This window comes from Gavia stellata, chromosome 2 (assembly GCF_030936135.1).
Source record: "Gavia stellata isolate bGavSte3 chromosome 2, bGavSte3.hap2, whole genome shotgun sequence".
Taxonomy (NCBI): Eukaryota; Metazoa; Chordata; class Aves; order Gaviiformes; family Gaviidae; genus Gavia; species Gavia stellata.
In genome coordinates, this window is record NC_082595.1 from 33,883,633 (window position 1) to 33,911,299 (window position 27,667).

Below are 27,667 nucleotides of genomic sequence, written 5' to 3' on the forward strand. Positions count from 1 at the left end.
CACTTATCACTTATCCTTGGAGCAAACTGATTTTTGTATTATGCATTTCTGACCACCACAGTGAAGACCTCAAATCATTCTTAGTTGTAGCTGTAACAATATTTTACATATGTGATTAACTCTCATATAATAAAACTTTAATATATATTTCAATTTCTTGATCAGAAGAGGTTTCACTTTCAGCTCCAAGAGGCCTCTGCTACGTTTTAAAAAGCAGGAACTGGGCTAACAGCTTCTACAGAATCCTAGCCAAGACCAGTCACATCTTCAGTATGCTACACAGTAAAGCTTGCCACTCACATAGAAGATACAGCCCGTATTAGTTGTGCTTGTTACAAATTTGGTAAGAATCCCACCTGAGAGGTACTGTTCAGATTTATAAATACATCTAAAACAGTCAAAGTTGTTAATTTACAATGATTTACTGAGTTTACTCAGTTGTAGCACTGAAATTTGCTGCTGTGAAGTAGTACTTCAGATCACCTAAAGACTTGTGGAGAACTTACTTGTATTTTATAGTAACCCAAGATAGTCCAGAGCCAACTGCAGAACTCTGGAATAGTCCACAGAGATATAACAACAACAGAAAATATTGCGGAAATTAGTCAAGTCAGGTGTATAAAAGTTAATGGACTCCTGCATGTCACCTTTTAGATCTTTTGTCTCTTGGATCCCGGTAAACTTCATGGGCCCCAACAGCTGCTCCTGTAGATCCAGTGTATGAATTTATTCCTTATGCAAAAGAAAAAGTAAGTTGAAGGATTGCAGTTGAAACGCAAAAGTTTTATATCCTATTTCTTCAAAAAGGTGCAGTGCTTCTTTCAAGAAATAATCTCAAACTAGACTCAGAAATAAATTTAGAGGGTCGTCTGACCTGTATAATATTTAAAACCAGCACTACTGAATTCCACCCACCCCCCAAAAAAAAGCTGTAATTTTTTTATTCCTGATTTTGAGTCAGAACACATTTTGTTTAGATTATCCAGCACATGTCAAATCATGGTCTTTATCTTATTATGGCTTACTGTACAGACATTAGAAGCTGTTCAAGGAGATTGACAGAAAGAGCAACACACTTCATTATCCTGTAACAAGCTCCACAGGAAGTAAGTTAGCTGCAGCTGCTCTCTTCATGATGCTAAAAGTAAGCTAAGATTAGTATATACCATCTTTGCAATTCAGCATAGTCAGAATTTTTGTCTCTGTTTAGTCTGATAATGTAAACTGTACCACTCAGGAAATGCCGCCCCCTCACCCCCAAATTTAAATTTCAAGCAAGTATCTTGTAGCACTGCACCTTTAAAGTTGATACAACACACGTTTTACACTTATATTAATTCTTTCTAAAGGCCACAAGACAAAACCTTTTCTTTCCAATCAAAAAGTTTAATAATTTAATCTATATTTAAGACCATATTCTCTTGATAACTGTCAGGAAAAGAGTAAAAACAGGTGTCAGCACAATACTCAAGATTTATCTTCAGACAGTTCTGGTCTCAATATTGTACGTGTTATGTCTTGTGAACCTTCTTCGGTACAGAAGGAAATGTTTGCTTCTTCCACTGGTATGCGTAACTTCTCATAAATATTCAATAAAAGAGACATATGAGGCTGGAACACCCAAGCAAATTTAGCTGGCGTGTTGTAGGCTAAATTTTTTCCACCAAAAATTTGTAGCAGACCAAATCATACTAGGTATGCCAGGCATATGAAGATTTTTTTCCTTTTAGACATGAGTCTTACATGCATACAAGTACTACCTTCCCTACTTTGAAAAGTCTGGATGCACACACTGTGGTTCGTGCTTCCACCTGCTTTAGGATAGTAGTTTTGATTTGGGTGTTGGCTTTTTTCTTGGTTAGTTGACAGACCCAACGGTCGTAAGAGACCCAGTGGTTGTAAGAGACCCAGTGGAAGAAGGTACGAGAGCAAAATTTGCAGAAGCGTGGTTTACTAGAGTTAACATTCAGAACAGAAAAGAGCTGTAAAGGACAGTAATGTAACAGAGTCAGCGAGATGGGAGATGGTAAACTGCACAGTGAATTTTGCATTTTGTGCAAACGGCTTTGTACGTTACGCAGGCAGTCTTCATAGAAGCTTGAGCAATCAGGTGAAGTTAACCTGTTCTCATGGCTATTTTAAAAATTACGAAATAAGAGTATTCAGAATTAGTTGTATGGTTTATGAATTAAGGTTATTAAAGGCGAAGCATCATACTACGATATTCCTTAATGATTACCAAAACCCTAACCAAAGCTTTGTAGGTTGTCCTTCTGATTGTTTTCCAGGAAAAACAAACACACACACACAAAAATATCACTGAACATTTCACTTTTCTGAGATGGATTTTTCCATTAAAATTAACAGAAGGCACGATTGGGAAATGCAATTACGTATGAAATGGCATTCTGGATTGTGGATGATGGGAGGCAGGAAGAGTGGTGGTGACAACTAGTGACTCATGGTTCTAGAGTTACTTAATCCATTACATATACAGCCTTCAAAGTGGTGGTACAATAAGGAAGAGAAGCAAGGGCCTTTGGAAGTCTACATGTTGTGATGGAAGGCACATTTTACACTGTTATAGTTACTTTCAAATAAGAATTTCTAGAAGAAGAAAGTCCTATGAAAGAACAAAAATTCAGTACAGACAGTACAAAAGTTTCATGTCAGAAGCCTGCCATTTCAGAATATTCCTAAGAGCGAGCTGACAAGATAAACAGTCATAGTGCTTAAAGAGAATCTTTTCTGCATATTTCCTCTCTTTAATCTTATTTTAACTCATTAGTTCTGTGTGATACAAGGTGCTCAAAAGCTAGAGTCCTTCTGATACAAAACCATAATTTGGGATCACTGGTTGTGGGTTTATCAATGGGTTCATATGCATAATTCCATTATTTGCATTGTAATGGTAGCACATAGCAGGTAGCATACAGTATGTCTACTTATACTCCAATCTAATGACAACACACTGAAAAGCTAAAACCTTCCCTCACCTTCCTTTAAGATTTGGAACCTATGACAGAGCGAGACAGGAGTGACAGAGGGGCTTGCAGGATCTGTAGGGACTACTACATCACGAGATCTCACAGGCAACACCAGGGTAAATAAATGTTTGTTTGGTTTTTTTTCCCTTTAAACAAGTATCAGTGTGGATACTTTTTATGGAACTTGGGTGTTGTACTGACCCCAAAGAATGAAACTGCTAAGCATCAACTGTATCAGTTGGATATAATTACTGTTATAACTGAGCTAAACTACTGTCCCTTCAGCAATATTAAAACTATTCAATGCTGTGCAGAGCTTCTATTCGGCACTGGAAGCAGTCCAGCTGTAGCAGAAGCTAATTTGCCCTGCAAATGAAAGGATACCTTGCTGGAAAATGATGACTTGAGCCTTAATTGAAAAGGATGCAGAGAGGAAGCTCAGAGTATCATGTACCTGTATGGCCTCATACATATCCCAAAATCAGATTCATACATTACTGCAGCTGGATTAGAAGTGGTTCTAATAGACGGAACCTATTCTGAGGCTTGTATGCTCCCTATGACCAGGGCCCACACACCGCTGATTAAAGAAAGTAAGTGATTTTCATAATTTGTTAGGTAGCCAAAAGGTGATCAGGGATATACCATATTGTAGGCTTCCACATTTGTCATTGAGACTTGAATCTAGTAAACAAGTTAGTCATTCGGCTAGAAGCCAGCATAAACATTTTCCCTTGCTATCTCAGGTGACTTGCTACCCTTTGCCTTTTAGACGGATGATTTGATCAGCTGGAGTTGGTTGTCACGCTTTTGTTGACTTCCAGCAGAAGTAAAAAGAACGAACTAGGGGAATGACATGGCCACTATTACCTCCAGAAGAATATAGAAGAAAACAAATGTAGGGGAAGCACTGACAGATGCTGCTATTTAAAGACAAAATCTTTTATTAATAAACTGCGAATTTATTAGAGTGAGATCTACACAGACAGTGGTTTAAAAAAATTTAGCATGGAACTTTGGACTGAGTTAGCTTTGAATTCATGAGTCCAGCTAAACTAGTCCTCTGCAAATAAAATACGGTGCTGGAGTTACTAGCAGCTAGAGCTCTACTTGAAATTAAACTCCATTATGGTTGCCCACTTGGAGTTATAAAAGAAACAAGATGCGGAGACAAAGAAATACAGGGGTGCAGAAGGGGAGGGAAGAATTAAGGCAAAAAGCACTACAATGAAATTTAGATTTCTGTCTCTCTCTACAAGAAAACAGCACTGTAAAAATCAGAGGTACAGGAATGGTGCCTAACACATGAAACTAACTGTGTATCCTGTATGTCTCTTGATACTTGCATATTTAAGAACTGCATCTACCAAGGTAATTTTTAAAGCCATTTGCACACACTATTAAAAGAGAGAACCCTGGTACCAATAACGAAAGCAGAAGATAAGCTCTGTCCATGAACCCAGTAGAAAAGGTTTCCTGTGTTCAAGAAAGGTGCACTTCCAGATGCCCTGAGTAACCAGTGGTCAGTCATACAAAACAAATCACTGAAAGATACAGGATGAAAGCCAAAACCAACAGTACTTTGAATTGATTTGAGTTACAATCAAAATAATTTCTGATTCACTGTGTGAAAGATGGAATTTTTGTTTTTGAAGAGTTTGGGTAAGGAACAAGGAAATTTGAGAGATCAAAATAATTAAAAATTGGAGGATTCATATTAATATATCAGGATTTAAGTTAGATTACCATAGCGAAAATAGTGATTAAGTGGGGAAAAAAATAAATCACAAAGTAAGCGATTCAATCTACAGCACCAGAGTTGAAAACATGAGGATAGTTCTGCAGAGATGGTCGATTTCACAGTGTCTACCTTTAGAGCCGCTGGCATGGATGAAACTTGGTTTGTTTGGTGGGGGCAGGGGCTGGCTTTTTTTGGCAGTAGTACTGTTGGCATTGACTGGAGATGACTGGAATGAGTTGGAAAGAAAGAGGCCGTCTGAAACTGGGCGAGGCTGGCGGGAGGGCTGCTGTGCCTTAAGGGTGGCAGGAGGAAAGTCACCATAAGATTTTCTTGTGCTGGAGTACTTATCCTGACCTGCTAGATTGGAATCCTCCTCCTCCTCATCATCATCATTGTATGCAACAAACTTGGCAGTATAAATCGTGTCAGGGGAGAGGACCTGTGTTTTGAGGTAAGAGGTGTTTCGCTGAGGTGGGGGAGGAGGAGCGTTAGATGAAGGGGTTGGGGATGGGAGTTCATATTCCCGTGGAAGCGGAGGTCTGTACAGACCAGGCTCGTCAGGTTCCAGTAATCTTCGTTCTGCTTCATCGTGCTGCCTGCGCCTTTCAGCCTCTAAGCGACTGTAATACTCCTCTTCCTGTCGCCTCTGTAAGTCCGGAGGAAACAGAAACACAGTGGTCAGAAAGACAGACATTTCAGTCTAAGAGAGATTGAAGTTTTCCATCACTGAGCAACAAACATCATCTTTTGTCTCCTTTTCTAGCAATGAGCAGGGCATCTATCTGAACTCATAGAAAGAATACTTACTACTATAAAAAAAATGGTAGTCATCCTGTAACACAGCGTTGCTGTTATTTCCAGATTTACCACTGCCTCTGGTAACTACAGGCAGCTGCCTGTGTGAGTTAAGGGCAATTCCAGCATTTATTACTCAAAATGTAACTACAGTTAATAAGGGGTAGATTTACTAAAGCTGCAAAGAATCTGTCGGAGAGGAAAATAACTAAAATTAACTGCCATCTTAAAAAAGGAACTTTGTAATTTTACTGCATGCTTATACAATGTAAATTAATCAACAGAGCCTTGGAACAGATGACTCCTAACAAAGCTTCTAGTATAAATACCAGGAAAACTACTTTCACACAGAAATCAAGTTACAAAGAACTTCTCTAAAACAGACATCAAATAACTGTTTTATAGAAACATTTCTAAGAAACAAATTAAAAAAACCTATGCTAATGATATTTATATGAGGCTACTGACCATTTAAAAGGCCATGAAGTATCTTCTATGTATTTTTCCAGTTTAAAAGATTTTTACTGTTTTAAACTGAACAGCATTTAATATTGTTCAGCTCTTGTCTAAGCCACATTGTAAATTAATACAAGGGTCTATTCAGTAGCTTGTTTGATAACAAATTAAAATGTATATTTGGAAACTGTATGTTATGAAAAACCTTTTGCCTAAGCATAGTATAACTTCTGCTGGGAATACATGACATTTTGAACAACCATCCTTTCTGTTTTTAATCCATGTGTTTAAAAAAAAATCTACCTTATCTGTTTATCTGCCCAACACTGTGAGTAAGTTAATCCTAAAAAAATAATAAATAATTCTGATCTTGTTCAGCTAGAGCAAAGACACAAAACTCATCTCCTTGTACTACTTTCTAAAACCGCTGTAGTGGTCAGATGGTACTGAGTTCCGAAGAGGTAGATGTGCAAGTGTCTCAGTCAAGATCTGTCAGTGAAAACCCTTTCAAGTGTGTGATCCAAATGTCATTTGGATGCATCATTGTCAGAAATAAAGAAAGCCTTGGTTGGTTTTCTTAGGGTTTTTTTTTTTTTTAAAAAAACTTCCTACAGTATGTTTGTAAATACTTCCCTCAGTTCAGATACACCTTCCTCACTTCTCACCTATCACCATCCCCAGCTTAGCTTTCTTCTACTCATCAACCCATACTGCTTATGGAAAACAGTCTAACAAGGCTTGACAACAATCTAACAAAACAAATTAAGAAAGTGATCTATCTATGGTTGGTTTTTTTAAAAAATATATTTGCTCAATCTTCCAAAATGCAATTTCTCTCAACATTAAAAGCTAGCCCTCTTTCTTCATTCTGAAGTCAGTGTTACTAACAGACAAGTCTTCAATCTGAACCATTCTTTCTCTAGGAAGAAGAGGGTCTTAACAAACATGCTAAGAGTCAAATGAGGTGGTTTGACTTCCAGTTTTGAACAATAAAGCTTCTCAAATTCATGTATAATGTTCTGAAGGAACCTAGGAGCCTGAATTTTTAGAATCTATTTGATCACACAGTGACTTATCTGCTGAAATTATTTACTTCCTTTCCAGAAACCAATTCCTTTTCCTCCCATAGTCCAAACATAAAAGACAATATGGAGTACTTATCTCCACTCCACTGTATTTCATGTTTCTTCCTCTCTCTCTGTAGCAGTTACTGCAAATATATTTAAGTACCATCTCTGAGACACAGCAAAACTCAATACCACTAACTCAGCCATTATAATAAAAAAGGTAGGCAAGTCATGTTGGGGGCTGAAAGAAACCAGGAGGTAATTGATTTCTGCTGTAACTTTCAGAAAAGGCTCTGAAGGCAAGCCTTGCCACTGCTAAAAACCTTCAGCCAGTAAGCCTATGGTACTACTTCTGAATACCAGTCAACTCTCGGCACCACAAATGGGATATTTGTTTAATTACTTTTTGTTTTATATTGGGTAAACTGGAGCCTTGGGCCATGACCATTATCACTAGAGCTAGCGTGTTTAACCCCTGCTGACCCAACACTGAGCTGTTAATGGCCAGGCCAAAGAGAAGAGGCTGTAAGAACCCCTCCAGCACTCAGAAGACCACAACCTTTTCTTCAGCCTCTCTTCTGGTCCGCTCCTCCTCTTGCTGTCGACGCTCTTCTTCCTGCCTGGCCCTGTCTTCTGCTTCTCGCTTGCGCATTTCTTCCAACTGTTGCTGCCGTCTGCGTTCTTCATCCTGTAACTAACAGAGACACATATTTAATTTTTTTTCATCGCTCATGTGGATAAGATGGGTCAAAGAAAACCCCCAAAACCGTAACCCGAGTATTGCATCTAAAAATAACTCATTCAGTAGAAAATGCTATACTACAGATAAATCAATATAAATTTCCAGCTGTTAAGAGTATGCTTTGTTACACTGGCTTCCCTAAAACCCCTAATTAAAAAAAAAAAAAAAAGAGATGCACAGAACTACATACATAAAAGCACAAAACACACGAGGAGACATCTTTAGCAGTCATATATGAACCCCTAGCAGAAGACTGAGGTGACTCACGTTGCAGACAGCTTCAGCAACTATAGTCTCATAGGTACACTCAGTAAAGTGAAATTAAATACTTGGAACCAACAGTCCACAGCTCCAGCAGCCAATTGGGTTTTTCATTTTGGATTAGTATTTAAGCACCGGAAAAATCATGACTCATTAGTCAAAGGGTCAATCCATTTAAAGTAACAGGCTTATTCAACAAGTCTGCAGATAGTCTCGGGAGATAAATAAAATCTCCCACTGTATCTGCAACAGATGTGTTTTGGAAAAAAGCAGAGAGTGAGGCAAAAATCTTTGATCACTGAGATTAAACAGCTCACATGGAACAACTGATGTCCAGCAGACAATACTATTTCATACATGCTTACAATAAGCACTGCACAGATGAGAAAACTGAGCAACAATCCAAACTTCGCATGATTCTCTAAAGCTAACAGTATCTAAGCCTTTGACGGACAGGAATACTCATTGGCACAATAGTATTCGCAAGTAGAAATTAACTTGACTACATGCTGTGTTATTTCTTAATGCAGCACATGTTTTAAAGTGATCCCCCCCACACCCCCAAGATCTTTTGTACTGATTGGTGTATCTTGTTATAAGCTGCATGTAACATGGGTACTTCTCTATTCCTGGATTTGTTTTTTAAAATCCAGTTTCATTTACAGAGAAAGGCCCTTAAGACACAAAGCAATAATGATATAGTAAGAGAAATTTAGTTTTAATAGACTCTGTGAGGACAATGTTCAGCTGGATATCTCCCCCCCCCCCCCCCCCCCTTTAATTAACAGGAAATGGGCTTTAAAGCAGATTAGGTTTTCTAATCAATTTTCAATCAATTCTAAAACCAAACGTTTTTTGGCAGGACTAGTTTTCTGGTCATTATTTCCCTCACTGTTCATGTAGTATTTGTGTTATGGGTATCTTATGACCTTGTACAACAGGCAATTTGGAAAACATTTGCCTTCTGTATCTTCAAGCAGCTATACAGACTAATTGCAGCAAAAACACCTCTAATTTGAAGTGTTAAAACCCACCATTTTGAGCATGAAAGCTAAAGAACACAATTAATTTCATTTAGGCAGGAATTTGGCAAATGTATACTAGAGGATGCTACCTCTGCATAAATTCCCCTTATTTAGGGCTAAAACTTTTGTAATGCCTAACTGAAAACGACAAAGAGAGAGATCAAGCTCAGTATATATGGTAGAGCAGGGAATAAAGTAGTTAACCAACTCCCTGCTTGGATTACGACCTCTTCTTGTCTTGGTTATTAAAGAGACATTATTTTAGCAAAGGAGATAATATTGCTGTCAAAAGGAAAGACAGCTAGTAATTCGAAAGTGTTTATAGAAGATAAGTCATTTCCTCTTAAAAAAACCAGCACAGTGAAAAAAGACAGGAAAACTCCTTGATTCTGTCTCAATTGCATTTAGGGAAAAATTCTGAACATGACAGTTACTGATCCCAGCTTACAGCATGGATGCCTTTTTGCTTAGTAGCAAATATTCCTATTCAAATGCACTTAAACAAGAAAATATTTCAAACTAAATTAAAGGGGAGGTTTTATTTTCTTGGGACCTTAACTAAAGAAAGAAGGGAAAACTGGGCAGGGTGCCCACCTGGGAACTGTTGTCAACGTTTGAACCGTAATAATTGCAAAGACAACTGTATCCAGGTCAAAGGCTGTTCTAAACATAATACCTCATAAAAAGACCAAAAATTGTATGTAAAGCACAAGCGGGAATAGAGCAACTATTACAGAGTGACATCTCATTTCTTTATGATTAGTAACTGGTTTCTACTTTGGAGCATTCCCAGACCAAGGCAGAGAGCGGTGGGATGGCAAGGCACACCAGAACCCTTGAAGGCATTTGTGTTTGTGAGTGCGTACAACAGCATCCAGCTCAAACCAAACTCCCTAATTCTCAAGATGCTAAGGAAAACTAGCTTCACGTCCCATTTCTAGTAAGAGGTCTCTTAGATTCCCAGGTTGAATATTTTGATTCAGTACTTCTATATCCCAGTTAATTTTTCTCTAGTTTGAAAGTCATGTATTCATGTGATTTATTGTACTTCAAGGGTTTCTCCAAAGCAGCATGTGTTTATATTGCAACAGGTAGAAACAACTGATCCGTACAGCCAGAGTGACGGAGAAGAGAATTCTCCTAGCTGTAACTGAGTGAAGGAGCTAAGCTCAAAGCACTAATTCTTCCCCCCTGCTTTGTCCCAGCTCTCCTGAAAGTGCCAACAGTTCGCTCAGCCACATAACTCTGTCCCCCTATCGCCAAAATAGTGCTTGCAGCACTATTCCTACCTAGAAGAAGGCAAGAAGGGTCACCTTTCTTCTGAGCTATTGCTCCTCATAAAGAGCCAATGGGCTGATCCATTATCAGAAACGTTAAGATATTCATGGGACTGGCAGGCACCCAGGAAGTCTCAGATTCCAGACAAATTTCATTTCTCCAAACACTGCTTAGAATGCTTTAAAAGAAGTTCAAGAAGAACTTTAAATTTATACCTATTTATTTATGACAACTAAAACTGGGTCAGATCTGTTAGTGGCCCAGGGAAAAAAGACAAACACTAGCCAAGTTGACAATTCATGCATTAACTATTCATCACCTTTCACCAGCCTTTTAATTAGCAGAGCAGCTATCACCAATGTTCATGTTAGACATACAGAAAAAAGCATGGAGCATTCTAAAGTGGATTTTTTTTTTCCTCTAGAAACTACAAAGTAATTTCTTGAGTACATGAGGTGGTACAGGATAGATGCAACTACACCTAGAAAGTCACGTGAACAGTATGAAAATGATTAAATTAGGAAAAAGAGGTATTTGCTGGGTATAGTGTTCAACATAATCTATTTCAGAATTAGCTTGCTTTATTTTTTTAAAGTTAAATTTATGAACATAATAAATCCTCAACTGATCTGGGCCATGGATCCATCTAGCACAGTATTCTGTCTCTGACCATGGCAAGAAAAGCTGCACATGAGCCTGGCCATTTCTTCTGGTGTTTCCCCAGCATTCAGCATGGTACTAGAGATGTCAGCTGGTACAGTCTTGTATAATCCTTTGAGTAGCTGTTTACAGGCATGATGTCTATGAATTTGCCTAATCCATTTTTAAAGCTGATGTCTGCCTTCACAACCTCCTGTCGCAGAAAGATCCAGAAGCTTACAGCCTTCTTGGCAAAGTACTTTATCTATCCAGTCGCAGCTCTGGGGACCAAGGCTTAGAGCAAAAAAAAAAATATAGATACAGAAGCAGTAATAAGAAAAAATATTGATAGATACTAAGTCTGAAAAATCCATGACTCCTGGCTTGTCCATTAATTCAGAAAGCTGACACACTTTACCCATTTCCCTGCTGTCAACTGCTTAACAATAATGTACCACACAAAACCAAACCCTTAGATAGACTAAGTTATCTGAAGTATGCATTTTAAAAGATGATTATTTTTTAAAAATAAAGCAGTGCTGAATATCCAGATTTATATTTTTAACAGTCATGTTTACAGTTTTTTCCAGCAGCACAAGTTAATTGTACTAACAGGACTTGCAAGCATTACCCTTCTTTCAAATTGGTATACTAATGATACAGAAATACACTTTGAAGGGGACATATTTCTTCTCTAGAAGACTACAAAACTCTTTTTTCCATGTACCCATTTCCAATGACAGCAATAAAATACAGAATTAGGTGGAGTCATAGCAATTACTGCTACAGTTTGAAAGCCTGTCATGGTTTAGGTGCAAGAGAATGGTATTAACCAACTGAAACTGTAATTATATGATAACTTAATAATTGCATGTTTATGTGACCTACTTGGAAATATTCATTCAGAAGTAATTTCTGAGTTTACAATCCATTTTTACTTTAATAAGAAAATTGTAACACCTGTGAACAACATGTTTTCAGCATGTGCTGAAACAGTATGCGGTATTATTAGGCTCTCAGGACAATTTCACTTCAGATTGGAAAGGAATAGTGTTGCTAGAGCTCTTCTAAAACCTGCAGGGGTGGAGGAAGGGAAGGGAGGAAATCTTACCTCACAGCTTGTTCGTTCAAAGTGCTTAGTAAGATTTTATAAACACGATTGCACAAAACATCAAATACACAGTTTAATATTAGACCACTGCTACAACAAACAAATCAAGCCTGCAAGCAGAACACAACATCTGAAAGGAAGGAAACACAGGGAAAGGAGTCACCACATCTGGGAACATTCAAATGCATGCTTACAGTGAACTTACTGCTTATTGTATCACAATGATTTTTGAACACCCAAAGATGCCAAATCATCATCCAAAGCACATAGGGTGGTTATTAATAATATCAGGAATTGAAATGGGAAAGAGATATTGAAGAGAAAGAAACAAACATACCAAATCTAGAACAGAGATTGCTGGCACAGCAGTCTGCTGCAGGTAGTAAGAAAGGGGAAAAAAAGAAAGATGCACAGTGAAAATAAAGATAGGTTAGACTTGTGCTTTTTCAAAAGCATTTTCTTTTATTTGTTAAGTCAGCTGCTTTAGAACGAGGAACTGAATTGACATAATCCTGAAATACAGAAATGAAAACAATCAAATAATCCAAAGCTTTGATCAGTATCGGTTTGACTCATTCAAAAGCTCAGTATTTCTCCAGAGATGCTACTTATTGCACCTCTAGTAGTACAGACAGTGAAATGTAACCAAACTGCAAACATTACTTCAGTTCAAGACAACTGTTATTTTTTAGTTTCAAAATGTTCCAAAATGCTGGAAGAACTTCATGCACAAATAGTATTTCAAATCCAGCACTTGCAGAGAAGACTAATATAATGTTATGCAACACAACTGGCTTTCTATTAATGACACATGCCATTTTTAGCCTTGCTACAGTAAAATTTTAAGGACACTGTTTGTTAAAATGGTAGTTTCACATGGACTTTTTTATGCCCATAGGTAACTGCCTATGTGCTACAAATCACATGTTAGCGATGCTGGGCTTTAATGCAACCTGTTTACCAAAGATATATTTAGCTTTTCCTTTCTTCCGTTTCCAAGTTTGAGGTATCTATTGTTTTACACAGTAATCAAGTTAGCCACAAGAAAAAAGGAAAGCAATGCAGACTGCAGTAAATATGAGAAAAGTAAGTTTAGGAAATCAAGCTGCCAAAACAATCCTGAATTCAAATACTACTCAAGGCAATAGCTATTTCTGAATGTCAAAATAAGCACGTGCAAACATTTCTCAAGAATTAAAAATTGCTTATCAAAGAATTAAGTCAACTTTTCAAGATAAATACACAGAAGACACTCAGCATATTACAGAGCTAGTTTTTAAGCTTGTCAAAGCATAGGTATTGGTACATAACTTTGGCATCTGTGCTATTATTCAGAAAAGAAAACCAAATTCTCCTATAGAAATTGTTTCCCAGTAGGTTTAATAGGTTCTGTGAGACAACAGCCACCAGCAGAATAATAAAAACTTCATCATACTATTCAGCTGTATTATCTTATTAGATATATTATGAGCTTTCACAGTACCGAAGCTAAGGTAAGCAAGCCTTGTCAGATACTGATTAAACTGGACACTATGCAAAATCCAGGTATGTATGAGCTGGAACCCTAGACAGGGTGTATCCAAAACCACATGGCTCAGCCTAATGCTCCCCCCCCAGCACTGTTGGGGTCACCACTGAGGTGGTGGCAAAGGCAGAGGTGGCAGCTGCCTTATGCCCAAGCCTCTACCTGGAGAAGACCAGCAAAGTGGAACCTCAGTTCAGTTCACTGTTCCCTGGAAACAGCATGCATTCAGTGTCTGTGTTCAGGTCTAAGACTATAAATAAGAACACTCAGAGGTAAATATATTTGCAGGGGGGAATAAATAAAATTAAAAAAAAAAAAAAATCACACTTTTTTTGTTCTTGATTCTCCTAGAGACTTTCATAATTTCAAATGTTTTTGCTTACCTTCCTGTAAGCAAATTCCTGCCATTCTTAACCTTCTAATCCTACTCCAGCTACATTGCAAAATCCCTTTATCCAAAAGGAATTTCTTTCCCCACAACCAGAAAAGTAAATTAGACTGCCAACTTGGATTCTATAATAGATAGCTATAATACTTTCATAATACATCACTTAACTGGTGAAGCCACTGTAAGTTAGCAATTTTAAAATTCAAGGTATTTAAGAATGCTTCATCCTCCTTTACCCTATAAGAACATCAAAATACTCAGACAAAGCCAGAGAACCCACCAAGATATACAATACTTTTGTCTATAAAGGATTATCCCCTTTTACCCTTGCTCTTCTTTCTGCCTCCAGTCGCTGCATGATGAGCATAGTATCCACATCATCATCCTCCTCTTCATCATCATCTTCATCCTTTTGCTTTGACTCTTGAAGTCGCTTTTGGAACTGCCACTCAAGCATGAGTTTGCGCAGGCGGTCATTTTCTTCTGCTGTACGGTCAGGCTTGTTCTGAAGTTCCTGAATCTCTTTACTCAGCATGTCCACAATGTGCATCTGTTGTTGTTTCTCCAGTTTCTCCTTAGCATCCCGTTTCCAGGGATCTGGAGAGAGGCTATCACTAGAGGACAGTTCTTCCTTGCTGATAGTAATATACTGCAAATCTCTCCGCTCAATAGTCCGAGGCTGCTGTTGGGGCTGCAACTCTCGAATGACTGTTTCTTGAGACCTCTGCAAAGTTGAAGGTTTTTCTGATTTCACTTGTTGAAGGGAAACAGGGGGAACCACAGGCTGAGCAGGAATTAGTGGCTGAGAACGCATTTGGCCCAGTTTTCTCTCCTGCTCACGACGTTTCCTTTCTCGTTCTTCTTCCAAACGTGCTTTTTCCTTTTCATACCACCTCTGATGCTCTTCTCTTTTTTTACGCTCAGCAGCAGCTACCTGGGAAGATCCTTGTGCTCCTATCTGATTTGGAGGAGGAGGGGGAGGCAGAGGCAAGTCCATTTGTAGTTCATCAAATTCAGCTGCATAATGCACTGGAGGAGGCGGTGGTGGAGGGGGAAGATCTGTTCTGATGGGCTGGGAAATGGCCACTGGAGTTGGCTGGCTAGTAGCTGGAGTTTTCCAACGGCCAGGTCCACTTTTAGTTAAACAAGAACCAGGCGAGATGGGTTTGGATGAATGGTTCAGGTGTTCTTGGCTAGACGTGCTAGAATCCACAGACGAATTCATCCACTGATCGCTGTCTGACTTCCGATCCATGTACTCTACATCCTTCCGTATAACAACTTCCAAACGATTCCTCTCTGGCTGGAAAACTTTATCTCGGAGTTCTTCCTGGGAATGAGCCACGCGCTGCAAAGAATTAAACAAGGCATGTATTTCATAGTCCATCTATATTAAAACATATTTGAAAATGGCTCACAAACTGCATACTTATTATTGAAAGTAATTACTTTTAGTGAATTTCAGCACTTCCATGTCCAGCAAGTTTCCCCAAACCAACAATAACATATTCTTCTCAGTCCTTTTAACTCATTCAAGTCATGGAAGACTTTGCAACCTCTGCAATGCCTGGAAACTTGGACTGGGAGGAAGGATGACCGCAAAATGGAGCTTAAACTCACACAATTTCTCAGGACTATCCCTGACACCCCCTCCCCCACATGAGAGCATGAGAGTCCTGGCAGCTCAGAACAGCGGCTCAGGCATACCAGCTCTGCCATTCAGCCTTCAGCTGGCTTGATTGAAAATTTTTCCTATTAGGAAGGCAAACAGAAAGGCTGCTGAGGAAAAGACAAGGGAGCCACTGCCCACCCTCCTTCATTAACAGGCGAGATGACCCGCGGGAAGCTCTCATTACTATAGTGTCATTCACGTGTATGGAATCTGGGTAGTCAAGTCTAATTCTACCTGCTCTTGGGGCACGGATGTATTGCTCTGCGCTTTTGCCACTTTTTCAGTGTGTCAAACACCAAATTTTTTTTATACAAGCTCAGGGTCTCACTGTGGTGTAAAACCTCCTGAAAAGGAATACTGGACCATGAATTGAGCTTATCAAATCTGTTAATGATTTTCTTGAAGCAAATATTCATACTTCGAATGTTAGGAACTACTAAGCACTGAACACATAATGTACCAATTATCAACAACTGAGAGAAGACTAACAAAGCAAACTCCTTTTCTTTTTCCTCCATCAATGACCTTAACCATGACCTCTAAAGAATGCCTTCTTTGAGATGAACAAATGTATTTTTTATGCTCTATTAGTCCAGCAGAGCTGAACACACAGCTATTTGTGTTAGATTTGCTGTAAAGATGCACCTAGCCAAACAGTTTGCTAATGCCTTCAGAACAGAAAGCAGGCATTTCACATCAGTCAGTAGCTTATGGGAGCTTTTTTTAACAAGCCCAGTTCTCACTGTAAAGATTAAAAAGCTAAGGTTTTTTTTAAAATTCTATTTTCCTCTAATTTTCAACTTAACTATTGTATGGCAGGGAAAATTACACTTTCAATGCTTGTAGGAAGCTAAAGGTTCTAGCTGTTGGCTTCATGAAAATGCTTTTCTGCACCACATTCAACCTTAAGACCATAGCTGAAATTCTGTATCTGTCAACAGCTTTAACAGATGGAGTTCATCTCACCAGTTTTAACCACCTCGTCTAAGCTACTCACTTAAGCTTGTCTTAAACAGGGCAGAGATGCATGTCCAGGCAGCAATTCATCCCATTAAGATAAATGGGTAGGAACCATTCTCTGGTGATACTAGCCTCCCCCGTCCCATCATCTACAGAGAGCACCTAGACGTTAACTATGCAGCTAAGATTATGTGAGATGAAATCACAAAACGTGAAGGAGTTAGGCACAGAAATTCAGCAAAATATTTCCATAGCTATTTGCCACAGTCATTTAACTTGCAACATGCTCCTTCAAAATTACCATCGTACTTTGGGTATAACATCTATTTTCTTAACAGCTGAAATAATTAGCATTTGATAAAAGAAAACAAAAACCAGAAAAACCCCAAAGCACTAACTTTTTATTCAATTGACTTTTTACTGAATTCACTTGCCGATACCTTTGTGAGTAATCAATAATCAATCCTTACTTTGCTTCTGTGACACAATCTCAAGATAATTTACATGACACTGCTTTTCCAAACGTGAAACATACTGAGCCCGGTGTAAGGCTTTGCTTTTATCACAAATTAAGAAAGAGCAAAAAAGAGTTTTCTCTCTATATTTTTAAGTCTCTGGTGGATTACAGAAAAAGTTGATCCAGTGACTGGATTTAGGAGATCTAATTTCCTGTATGGATTTGAGTAAAGTCCTCATTTACAAAGAGCAGAATAACTTTTTTTTTTTTTATTTATTTATAAAGGTACACTGTGGGTAAATTCATTTCAGGTCAAGAAGCAGCTGCATGTTGTTAATAGATGCAACTTGAATTTTATTTATTTATTTTTTAACTGAGAGCAGGGAATATGTTTCAGTGAAGACCCTGGATAAGTCTCAAAGTACTGTTTTATTTCATTTTTAACAATTCACTTTGTCACTTAAACAACACACCCGACAGGCAAAGAGATTTTTCCACGTAAACCTTGGAATAGTGAAAGATTTAGTCTGCTTTTCATTTTACAAGACAAACTCTACTACCATCTACACCCCATTATCTTTAACACAGGATTAAAACATCCCAGATAACAAGTCTGCAGAACTCGACAACATAAATGCTATGGAGAAAAAAAAGAAAAAAAAAAAAGTAGGGTTTCTGAACCCAAGCCAATCTTGGCAGAAGTACAGTTGTTCTATCCCTGTGGTATAGTTTGTCCTCAACAGATCAGAGATTATAGAGTTGACTGTTCTGCAAAAATGTCTCCAGCAGTCTGAGAGTGGAAGGCAAGCAGCTTCTTTCTGTTTTTTCTTATATTGAAAGAAATCACTTCTCACCTGCATTGTAGTATTGATCGAATGATTACTTTCTGCCTGGACCTGTGGTTTTTCTTCATAATTTGGCCACTGACTCTGAGCTGGACCCATTCTATCCTGAGACTTTGAAGCTGGGAATGTGAAATATTCTCTAGTATAGGTCTGTGTTGGGATGGGATACGCTTCAGGTCGTGGGGGCAGAGTCTGTTCCTGAAAAAGGCAGAAAGAACATAAGGTAGAATTTTCTAATCACACAGATCTGTACAGTATATTATTCTAAACATACATTTTCCAAATGTTTTATTTTGGCTCATAAGAGCATTATTTGCGTGGAATAGGAGATAAAGAGGTTGTCTAGTATCAAATATAAATTGTGGTTATGACTCATTTTTTTATTGTCTGAGAACAAGTACGCAATATTGCACAAACCTAAGAAATCATAAGGATGACTTCATGAACAGAATTTAATAAAAATCACTCAAAGCTGTCTCAATCTTGCATTAGCTGTAATAAGCAAAACCCCCACCCAGTCACCAGCACCAGCATTATGTTCAAATAGTTAAGTAAGACACCGGTTTGACTCAAGCACACTGATGCTATTGATAGCTAAGGAAAGTTTAATAGCCAGCATTTTGCTTGCCACTTCTGACCTCTGCACAAAGATTTCCAGTAGAGACTGAGGTTATTTTGGTGGTAGTTCCAGATGCATAAGCATTCTTTCCCCCAGGGCTTGGAGGCTGATCTGTTGGAAAGTTAAAGGAAGCATTTACATGACTGTTAATAATAACTTACATAACTTAATAAAATAATAATATTCACAAGGTAACTATGATTTTTCCTTTGAATATTTCTAACAAGAGGCTTGCTCCAAATTCTACTACTATGTTGGCATTTTAAACTTAATCCATTTTTAAAAACAATCAACCCCTTTTTGAATTCAACAGCCTCTAAAACTAATGGAAGAGGCATCTACCCCTAAAAGAAGGATAATCTTACTTACTTGCTACATTGGGACTGGAGCGATGATCAGCTCTGTTCTTCATTAATCTATCATCCCCTGGCAGCTTCTTTGGTTCACTGTACTCCGTCCACGGCAGCTGAGGGCTCTCAGGTGACCCATTTTGAGTGGAGTTATTATACAGCTCAAAACCTTCACTCTTTGGTCGGGGTTTACCTGAGCCACGGCGGTCAGAAACTGTAACAGTTGGATATGTATTTTCCCCCTTTCACTTATATTAACTACTGTCTAGCATATTCTTTTTCAAACCAGACCTACCTTGCATTTATAATTAAAAATGAGTTCTCAGTAAAGCAAATGCTAAATTTTAAAATCTTTACTCCTTCAGATACACAATCCCACTCTTGTATCAACTACACAGGATTCCTTTGATTTGTATGCTACAAAAGAGCTTTTGAAAAGGTACCACAATATTTGGAAAAGCCAAATGTGCTTTACTGAAGTCACTTGCTGACTCTGAAGAAGCATATGGCATCTGGGATGGTGTTGTAAACTGTGATAATAAGGATTTATTCTTTTAACCCATTCTTTTCGATACTGTAGTACTACCCTATATGTAGAAAAGGTCTTCCTTTACAAAATTGTTTCCTTTATAACATGATTTTACATAAGACTTAAATATGTCTTTTGAAGTTAGTTTGCTGAAGTAGGATGATAAAATAAAACATTGGAGAAACATCCAAGAACAACTTATGATCAGACACAGAAACTTAAAAAGATACGTTTCAATATTTCTAGTTTAAATAACTAACTAAAAATTCAATGGAAAAACATGTTCCAGGGACTTCTGTTTCCATTTATTTCTCTCTTAGTAATTACATTGCACTCTCTGGTTACAAGGAAGTCATATTCCAAGAGGAGACGAGAAGCTTTTATGAAAGGGATAGAAAAGCCACTGAAGTTTAACGCCCTTTGTATTCATTATATTCCATTTGTTAAAATAAAAATTACTTCAAACCAGAACTGTTTAAATGCATCATTTGATTTATTAAAAGCTACATATGCAAAGCATTTATTAGTGATTAGACTAGCATAATTTCAAACAGTATTTAAAAACGGATGAACTTTTGATAAGAAAGGAAATGCTTCTTTTCTGTGCAATTATGTTTTTTTTTCTGATTTAATATTTTGGTAATATTTGGCAAGCTACTATGAATTATTTTATGTGTTTTAAGACTTATAAAGCTGTTAGCAACATAAATAATATTAGCATTTTTACCTCTTTGCATCATTGGGGATGGCTGATTAAGCAGGGTTGCCAGACCATGGTAAATTGCTCCTTGTTTTGCTACTTCTAGTGTTACTACAGAACCTGTCCTAGTCATAAGTTCTGCTGCCCTGCAATAAAAGCCAAAGCAAATAAAACAAAACAAAATTAGGCACTGTATTACAAACTGATAATAAGGAGAACTAAGTATGTCATGATTTCTCATGTTTATTCTAGCAAACTTTTTTTTGACAAAACACTCTTTTTCTGATTAATACTTAAAATCATTTTGAAAAAAAACTAGATGATGATGACTAGAAGATACACTTATTAGACAGATAACACCTACAGGCAAGTACTATTTCCAATTTCTGCAGTTAAAGGTCAGAAGCCAAAATACTTAAAAATAGAATGAAATAAAGTTTGCTCAAAACTAATGCCCAAATGTGTAATACAGTCTCTTCTATATAGATAACCTGTATCATATACAGAAAATACTACACAAACAGTTGAACTTGTTACTAAAGATTATTCATAGGCAATTATAAAAAGCCAAGACAAAGCCTAACAGGTTAAAACAAACAAAATAAAGAGCTCCACCCCTTTCCAGTAAGTTATTAGTCCAGCATTTTCTTCATGTAAAGACTCCCAAAGAAAGCATTCCATACCTTTCCTGGGACAGGCCCACCAAACTTCGACCATCCACACTGAGCAACTGATCCCCTGCAGCCAGACGACCATCCTAATTACATATTCAAGAGAGAAGAAAATTCATAAAACAATGCTAACATGGTCTAAATTAAAACTATTACTCACACATACTAGTAAACAAAGGATTTGATAGCATTTCCAAAGGATCTTTCTACCTTTGAACTTCTGATGTTTAAGAATAGTACTAACCACATCTGCAGCACCTCCTTTCACAACAGACTTGACATATATTCCAAGTTTGTCTTGACCAGCACCCTACAGAGAAAGAGGCATTTATTACATTTGTATTTCATTTCCTAAGCATTCCACAAGTGTTAATCAGAATTTTACATGGCTAGGTAAACCTCTAAGTTCTCATTACTTTTATATATTTCCAAACTGGATAAAAACAATTATACAGAAAAGAGTTACATTCATGTAAAGGTAAAAGAAAATTTTAATATTAGGCCTATTGAACCTGCAAGCACTGTTAGAAGCAAATAATATTTGGTCTTAATGCAAGCTTGAATAAGAAAGAAAACACATTAACCAAAACTTATACTTTAGAAGTTTGTTCTAATCCCCTTCTAATAAAAAATACTTATGTGCACTTTCACATGCATTTTATTTTTTTTATACCTCTATGTATTATTTTCCAAAAGACTGCACTGTTTGCCTTCCTAATACCCAAATGAAACAAGGTAAATTGCAGATTACAAGAAAAAGTAATAGAAATACTTTTTACATTTATTAGGACTATAAAGGAGCTAGTGTAAAGGAACAAAGAGTGCCTCTAGTTTTACAATAAACAAGTAAAGCAGACATTGTAATTAAGTCTTTTAGAGCTGACAGAGCCAATACTTAAGTCTACTGCAAAACCATGCTATTTTGGTCGTAAAACATCTGCCTCAAAGTATTCTGCTAAATTTTGTCTGTATTTAGTCTTTGTAAAAGAACTGTTAGCAGTGAACTTACTGCTAGACAACCAACAGATGCAAGTCAAGAGAACATAAGCTTCTCTTCAAGCCATGCTGTTGCAACATCCACATGCTCCAATTTACAAGACACCACACAGATCAGTCTAAATGTTAGTATCAAAAACCTTTAAATTGTCACTTACAATGTAAGACAATTACTTGTGATTTCATTATCTACTATAGCAAACTGTGCCATTTTACTCAGCAAGTCACTTGGAAGAAGAGTGCTAAGTTTTCAACAGAGCACAGTTTTTAATGGGACGTCGTTTTCTAAAATAAGCCCCCAAGTTGCTTTGATATTGAATATGCAACTTCCTCCTCCTTTCACCCCCTCTCAGCTTTTCAAACTCTTTTTTTTCCCCCCTGCTTTTGGCAGCAAAAGCATTCATTGCTCCCACCATTCTGATAAAGTAAAATAAAAATCAAGGTGAAGATTACTAAAAAGCTAGTGTTATAGATGGTTTTCTAAGCAGGTGAAGGACCTAATTTTTATTCATTAAATTTTGAGTTAATCCCAAATGTTTTCTCAAAAGCCACAGAAAAGGAATTCCTTTGAGTCTTATGATTCCAGATTAACATTCTACATGTCCAAATTTTTCGTAATTACTTGAGCCGTACGAAAAAGAAAAAAAGGAAAAAATATGCAACACATAATTGAAGGACATTTTCTTTGTCTGAAAAGAATATAAGGGCAATTAAAAAAAGTTTAATTATTGTTTGTTTTTGAAAGGGCTCTAAAGAAACATCAAGGTAACTGCAGAGTATTTTTAACTTTATACCAGAAAAATCAGTTCAAGTTATGAGAAATACAAGTCAGAAGACAGCTAGATAATTATAATGAAAAACAAAACCATGCTTCACAAATCTTTTTTCCCCCAAGCAACCAAGAAACACATGGGGAAGATTGCTCTGGTTGACAGAACACCTAGACTTCCAGGACACACGTGGCAAGATCTCCTGAGGATGACATGGCATAAGAAGGAACTTGTCCTTGTATATTAATAACTGGTTCAACAATGGATAGGAAGTTATTAGTTTTCACAAGGAATGGAAGTTATCAGAGAAGCCCTATATGAATGTGCTGTTCACCATGCACGTTAAGCATTCCAGAAAAATGGCAAACAATAAGGTAACTAAATCTGCCATATAGAAAATGTATCAGGTAAGTTAAAATCAAGGGTGGAGAAGGATCACATGATACTGAACACTGGAGCAATAACAGGGGGAAAATGTATTTCTTCGGTCCAAACGTGAAGTAATGCTCCAACCTTGTAACGGACCGGTCCCCATCAGGGCACTGTCAGCAGAACCAGTTACCACCTCCCCTTGTTGGGAACTGAAAATTAAGATGATTGCGTTTATATACTCTGAAGCCACTTGGGACTGGATGCTGCTTTTATTCATTCCTATCTTCAAAGGATGCTAGCAAGAATCTCATCCCCCTTGGGTCCATAAATCAAAGATCTGCCTAATACAGTCAAAGATTAGGTAAAAACCAGCAAGCCTTTGGAAGAGCATTGCCACTTTAAACAATGCACATATTAATCAAGCAATTTTGTGATTGTGACTTTGGTACTCATAAATTACATTAGACACACTATATCCATACATAGCGCCTTTCTTATGCTTGATTGTGATTGTTAGTGCACATTAAATGAAGTTGAAACCTTCTGTTTAAGCCCATGATATGTACACTGGTTTGCAGATAGTGATGAGAAACATTTGCAATTGCACAAATATCCATATAATAGTTTCTAAGCTGGCTTCAACTCCTTGATAAAGATCTTTTTAGTCACTGTTTTCAGAGCTGTCTTCACATATCAGCTCACATATCTGGAATCCAACAGAACTAACAGAAAAGAACAAACAAAACAGAAACCACCATGCTCACCAAACATCTAAGAAGTTCCACATTTAGAAAACTTTTTATAATTCTGATTATTCTGTGGCTCAGAGGATATCAAGGATGATCAGAAACATGGAATAGCTTCTTTGAGAGAACCAACTAAATAGACACAGACTCCTCAGCTTAGCAATGATCAAGGAAGTGAAGGTCTATGGGATTATGAGTGGCACAGACTGGATTATTTATCATCTCTCTAATGAGCCAACAGACAAAACTTTCTTATTTGTGCTATCAGCTAGCATATTTTAAAAAGTAAAAAAACAAAAATGAGAACATTTTCCATAGGATTTCATAATTAAATTGGCAAACTGCCAGGAACTGCTGTAGATGCCAAAGTGTAAACATGCACAAAAAAGACCACAGATCCATGGTACAGCCCTTCAAGGACTTTCAGAAAAATGATACAGATATAATACATTCTGAAGGAAATTCTGAAATTACAGAAAGCTAGAAACTAGGAAGAACCATCTTACATTTGTTTTGTTATGTTCTTTGGTTACATACCCCACAGCTGGAGGATACCAGATCTGATGGATTTTTGCTCTGAGTATAACTGTTCTTCTACTCTAAGCCTTACAGTAATTTCTCATTACGATTTGAAAGAGTTGACATTTTACTCTTTGTTCCTTTTTTAATGCTTTTATGAAGCCTATACAGTTTGTCAATCCCTTTCCTGTTCTTTTAAGAGAAGTTACAAGCAGATGTGTTAGCTCCAAGTCATCTCACTTAATACAAAACTAATGAATTTTGAAAGCATAAAAAATGATTTAGAAATAAATCTCCATTCAGATTACATAAAAAAAAATCTTTATCAGCTACCACATCTAACTTCATATTATTAGGACAAATGAGTTCCTTCTCTACCTACTTCACATGCCATTTAATATGTTTCTCACAGCATGCCTGTGCTCTCACTTATGCTTGGGAAGATCTCTCAGTAAACATCCTCAAAGTTAACATCATCTTCCTTCAACTTTTACCCTAGGCTTTAGAGTAATTTGAACCCAAATTCTTAATTTCTATTGAAACAGACTTAATTTTGCTTCAGTCCCACCTTCCAGGAGGCTGCATCAGACGGAAATGTACAGTTATTAAGGACACAAAAAGGTTGTTAATATGTGGTTAGACATGCATACTAAACTCCAAATTGAGCAAAATTCTCATACACACCATATGGATTTTTCTCCTATCATTTACATTACAATAAAACAGGTTTCTTTGTAAACTGCTTATTAACCTGCTTTTCTTTCAATGGAACGTGAAGGTCAACATAACTAGAACTATTCCCCCAGAAACAAAACAGAGAAATGACATACATGTATCATAACAGTAATACGGTAAATGTTCTTTTCAGTTCACTTTATTTTCTCCAATCCTGAATAACAAAAGCATGTGTATCTGTAAAGCTGTTAGTCCGAGCAGAAGAACACAACTGTAGAGAAGTTAGATGATTGTGGAAAGCAAGAAAGTAGTAAGCATAAAAAGATGGTTTATTCCCCCTAGACTAATTAACCTACAGCACATTTTCTCGAATATATATATAGCCAACTACAAAACCCCCAAAACCTTTACAAGTATTTTTCAAAAAATAATGTAGAAAATCCTAAAAGAAAAAAAAAAAAGCCCCATCTATAATAGTAAACTCTCTAGTGCTACCAACCTACCTGTTTTTCTTCCACACTTGAAGCAACATTTTCCCACAATCCTAGCAGAAATTGAAACAACAGTACCCTTTTAAGGAAAAATTTGGGCAAGTCCTTTCCCTTAAGTTATAATTTAAGAAAAATTTTCAAGGTGTGTAACTGAAAAACACCACAAACCTACTGCTACTTTTTTACTGCTTCCAAATTAGCAGCTACACTTTAGTCACAGCTTTCAACTGGAAAAACCACTTCTACAAAATGAGCGCAATCATTCTATCAAAAGCAATCAACACAGGCTTCAGTTCACCTGGGTGACAATATTCCTGAACAGAACTGCATAAGCCTAACACTTTACTCTGAAGACCTCCTTTGCTAGGCTCTGCATGTTATCTATCATTACAATGCATAGCCAAAGCAGAGTACCACAGGGAAAAAGTTTTATAAGGAAGATATTAGCTGATCAGAATTAGAACAAGAGTGAATTGTGGACTGAAGAAAGGGAATTACATGATATTTAAAAATTCTGATACCGCAAGTACATTAGACCTAAGCTTCAAAATGAGAAACACCTCCACTCTATGCTTTTACAATGCAGCTAAATAATCAGTACAGAAGAACAACCCTAGATCATAAAAACTGCATAAAGCACAGAGAACCAAATTTGAAGGCAGCAGTGGAGCACCATTTACACATTCCAGTATTTTTTAAAAAAAATTTATACTAAATCAATTACAATGACAGTAGCAGTGAGCTCATACAGAGTGTCAGAAAAAAAAATCCACCTGCCTGCTCCCATGCTGTCTTGTACTTGAACCTGCGTGGGCACCACTGCGTCATGGCAGGTCCCACGGCAGACCTGGCTGAAGGCTAAGCTGACCCCTGTCCCCAGCCTGCCTCCTCCCAAATAAAAGCTTTGTTTTCAACCAAATCAGCTTCCTCAAATTGTTTACAGCACAGCATGACTGTTCATAACTGTATAGGAAAGGGGGTTGGCTCGCAGAGGCCTGGATCGGTAAGGGAGGGTGACATTATTCTTCTTCAAGCTGTTGTGCCAACTTTTATCAGGTTACAGCAACTGTGCACTGTTGCTAACAAATGCATAATCATCAGGAGCTGTGAATGTATAGGACAAATATCAGGTGGGCTTTTCACATCAGACCTGAAACTGGGCTTTTTACTGCTAGAAACCCAAAAGCCCTCTTTAAGAAGGAAAATAAGAGCCAGGAATTGTTCATCTTTTAAACATAAGAACAATTTACCCATGTTTAGACCACACCTGTGAACTTCCAGTAGGGAAGTCTTCTTTTTAATGAGCAATATGAAAACATACCAATGGAGTTTGACCTATGAGGGAGTATTTCAGTTTAAACACTGCCCAAGTAATTCCCAAACACATTAAAACAGCATGACATAAAATAATCAGTGTTCCTCTGCTGCAGCCTGAGACTCCACTATTTGGTGAATAGTGTGATTTTTAACCCAATATTTAAACCGTTTCAAATTCCTAAATTCTATTATAGGCCATCTATTGACTTGTCAAGCAGCTCTGAGCAGCGTCTGCAGAGCAACAGTATTCTAGTAGAAGCTGAGTCCCGAAACAATTGCAAAACCAAAAAAGCCACATAGATACAGATGCCCACACAGAGAAGCAAACTACACACACACGGCGGGGGGAGGGGGAGGGGGGGGGGGGGAAGTTACAAACATTTGAAGTTCATTTTAAGCTTTTTATAGCCTGCATGGCAAGTACACCCAAAAAAGACACTTCCCAATTTTGCCAAGGCCCACCCATTCCCCTCCTAAACATAAAAAATTCAAATCATCCTAACTTTAGCAAGGGATGGAGATGAATAGCTTATCTCGAGTTGAAGTAAATACATCCTATTAAAAAAACTGGAACACCTTTACTGACGTAATTACACAATGGGATAAAAATGTCCCCATTTTCTTCCAGGAAGCTTAATTAGCTCTCTGAGTAAAAACATCAAAAGATTCCTGAAAATAATCTTCTCCATGCTTGAGCTTATTCATCTTTAAGATGGATGTACATAGCCAACGCATGTGGGAAACTGCGGCAAATGATTAAGTCCAGTACTCAGAACGAACCCATGCATTCGCATGAGATGCAACACCTGTATAAAGTTGGGGTTTTTTTAATAATCTTACACTTATCTTAAGAGTAATTTTATGTTTTAAACCAGCAAAAGTTGAAAGATGTTAACATACTGCACTTGCAAGTTTGTCATGCACTTAAGTTTAGTGAGAGTATGAGAATAATTAATCCTAAAT

At 37.4% G+C, this 27,667-nt stretch overlaps 1 protein-coding gene across 7 annotated transcripts in view; it reads right to left on the reverse strand.

Annotated features, from left to right (window-relative positions):
- The window catches only part of AFDN (afadin, adherens junction formation factor), a 133,106-nt gene that overhangs the window by 1,346 nt on the left and 104,093 nt on the right, over positions 1 to 27,667 (reverse strand). For 4 of the 7 annotated variants that reach the window (XM_059835835.1, XM_059835833.1, XM_059835832.1 and 1 more), the window contains 10 exons: positions 21,063 to 21,128; positions 20,831 to 20,904; positions 20,175 to 20,293; positions 18,938 to 19,132; positions 18,588 to 18,679; positions 17,959 to 18,147; positions 14,341 to 15,363; positions 7,606 to 7,740; positions 5,083 to 5,374; positions 648 to 732 (listed from right to left, as the gene is read on the reverse strand). In XM_059835835.1, coding sequence (XP_059691818.1) covers positions 648 to 732; positions 5,083 to 5,374; positions 7,606 to 7,740; positions 14,341 to 15,363; positions 17,959 to 18,147; positions 18,588 to 18,679; positions 18,938 to 19,132; positions 20,175 to 20,293; positions 20,831 to 20,904; positions 21,063 to 21,128 — 2,270 coding nt within the window. The remainder of the gene's footprint in view (positions 1 to 647; positions 733 to 5,082; positions 5,375 to 7,605; positions 7,741 to 14,340; positions 15,364 to 17,958; positions 18,148 to 18,587; positions 18,680 to 18,937; positions 19,133 to 20,174; positions 20,294 to 20,830; positions 20,905 to 21,062; positions 21,129 to 27,667) is intronic. The other 3 variants (XM_059835836.1, XM_059835837.1, XM_059835838.1) reach the window with 2 other exon arrangements.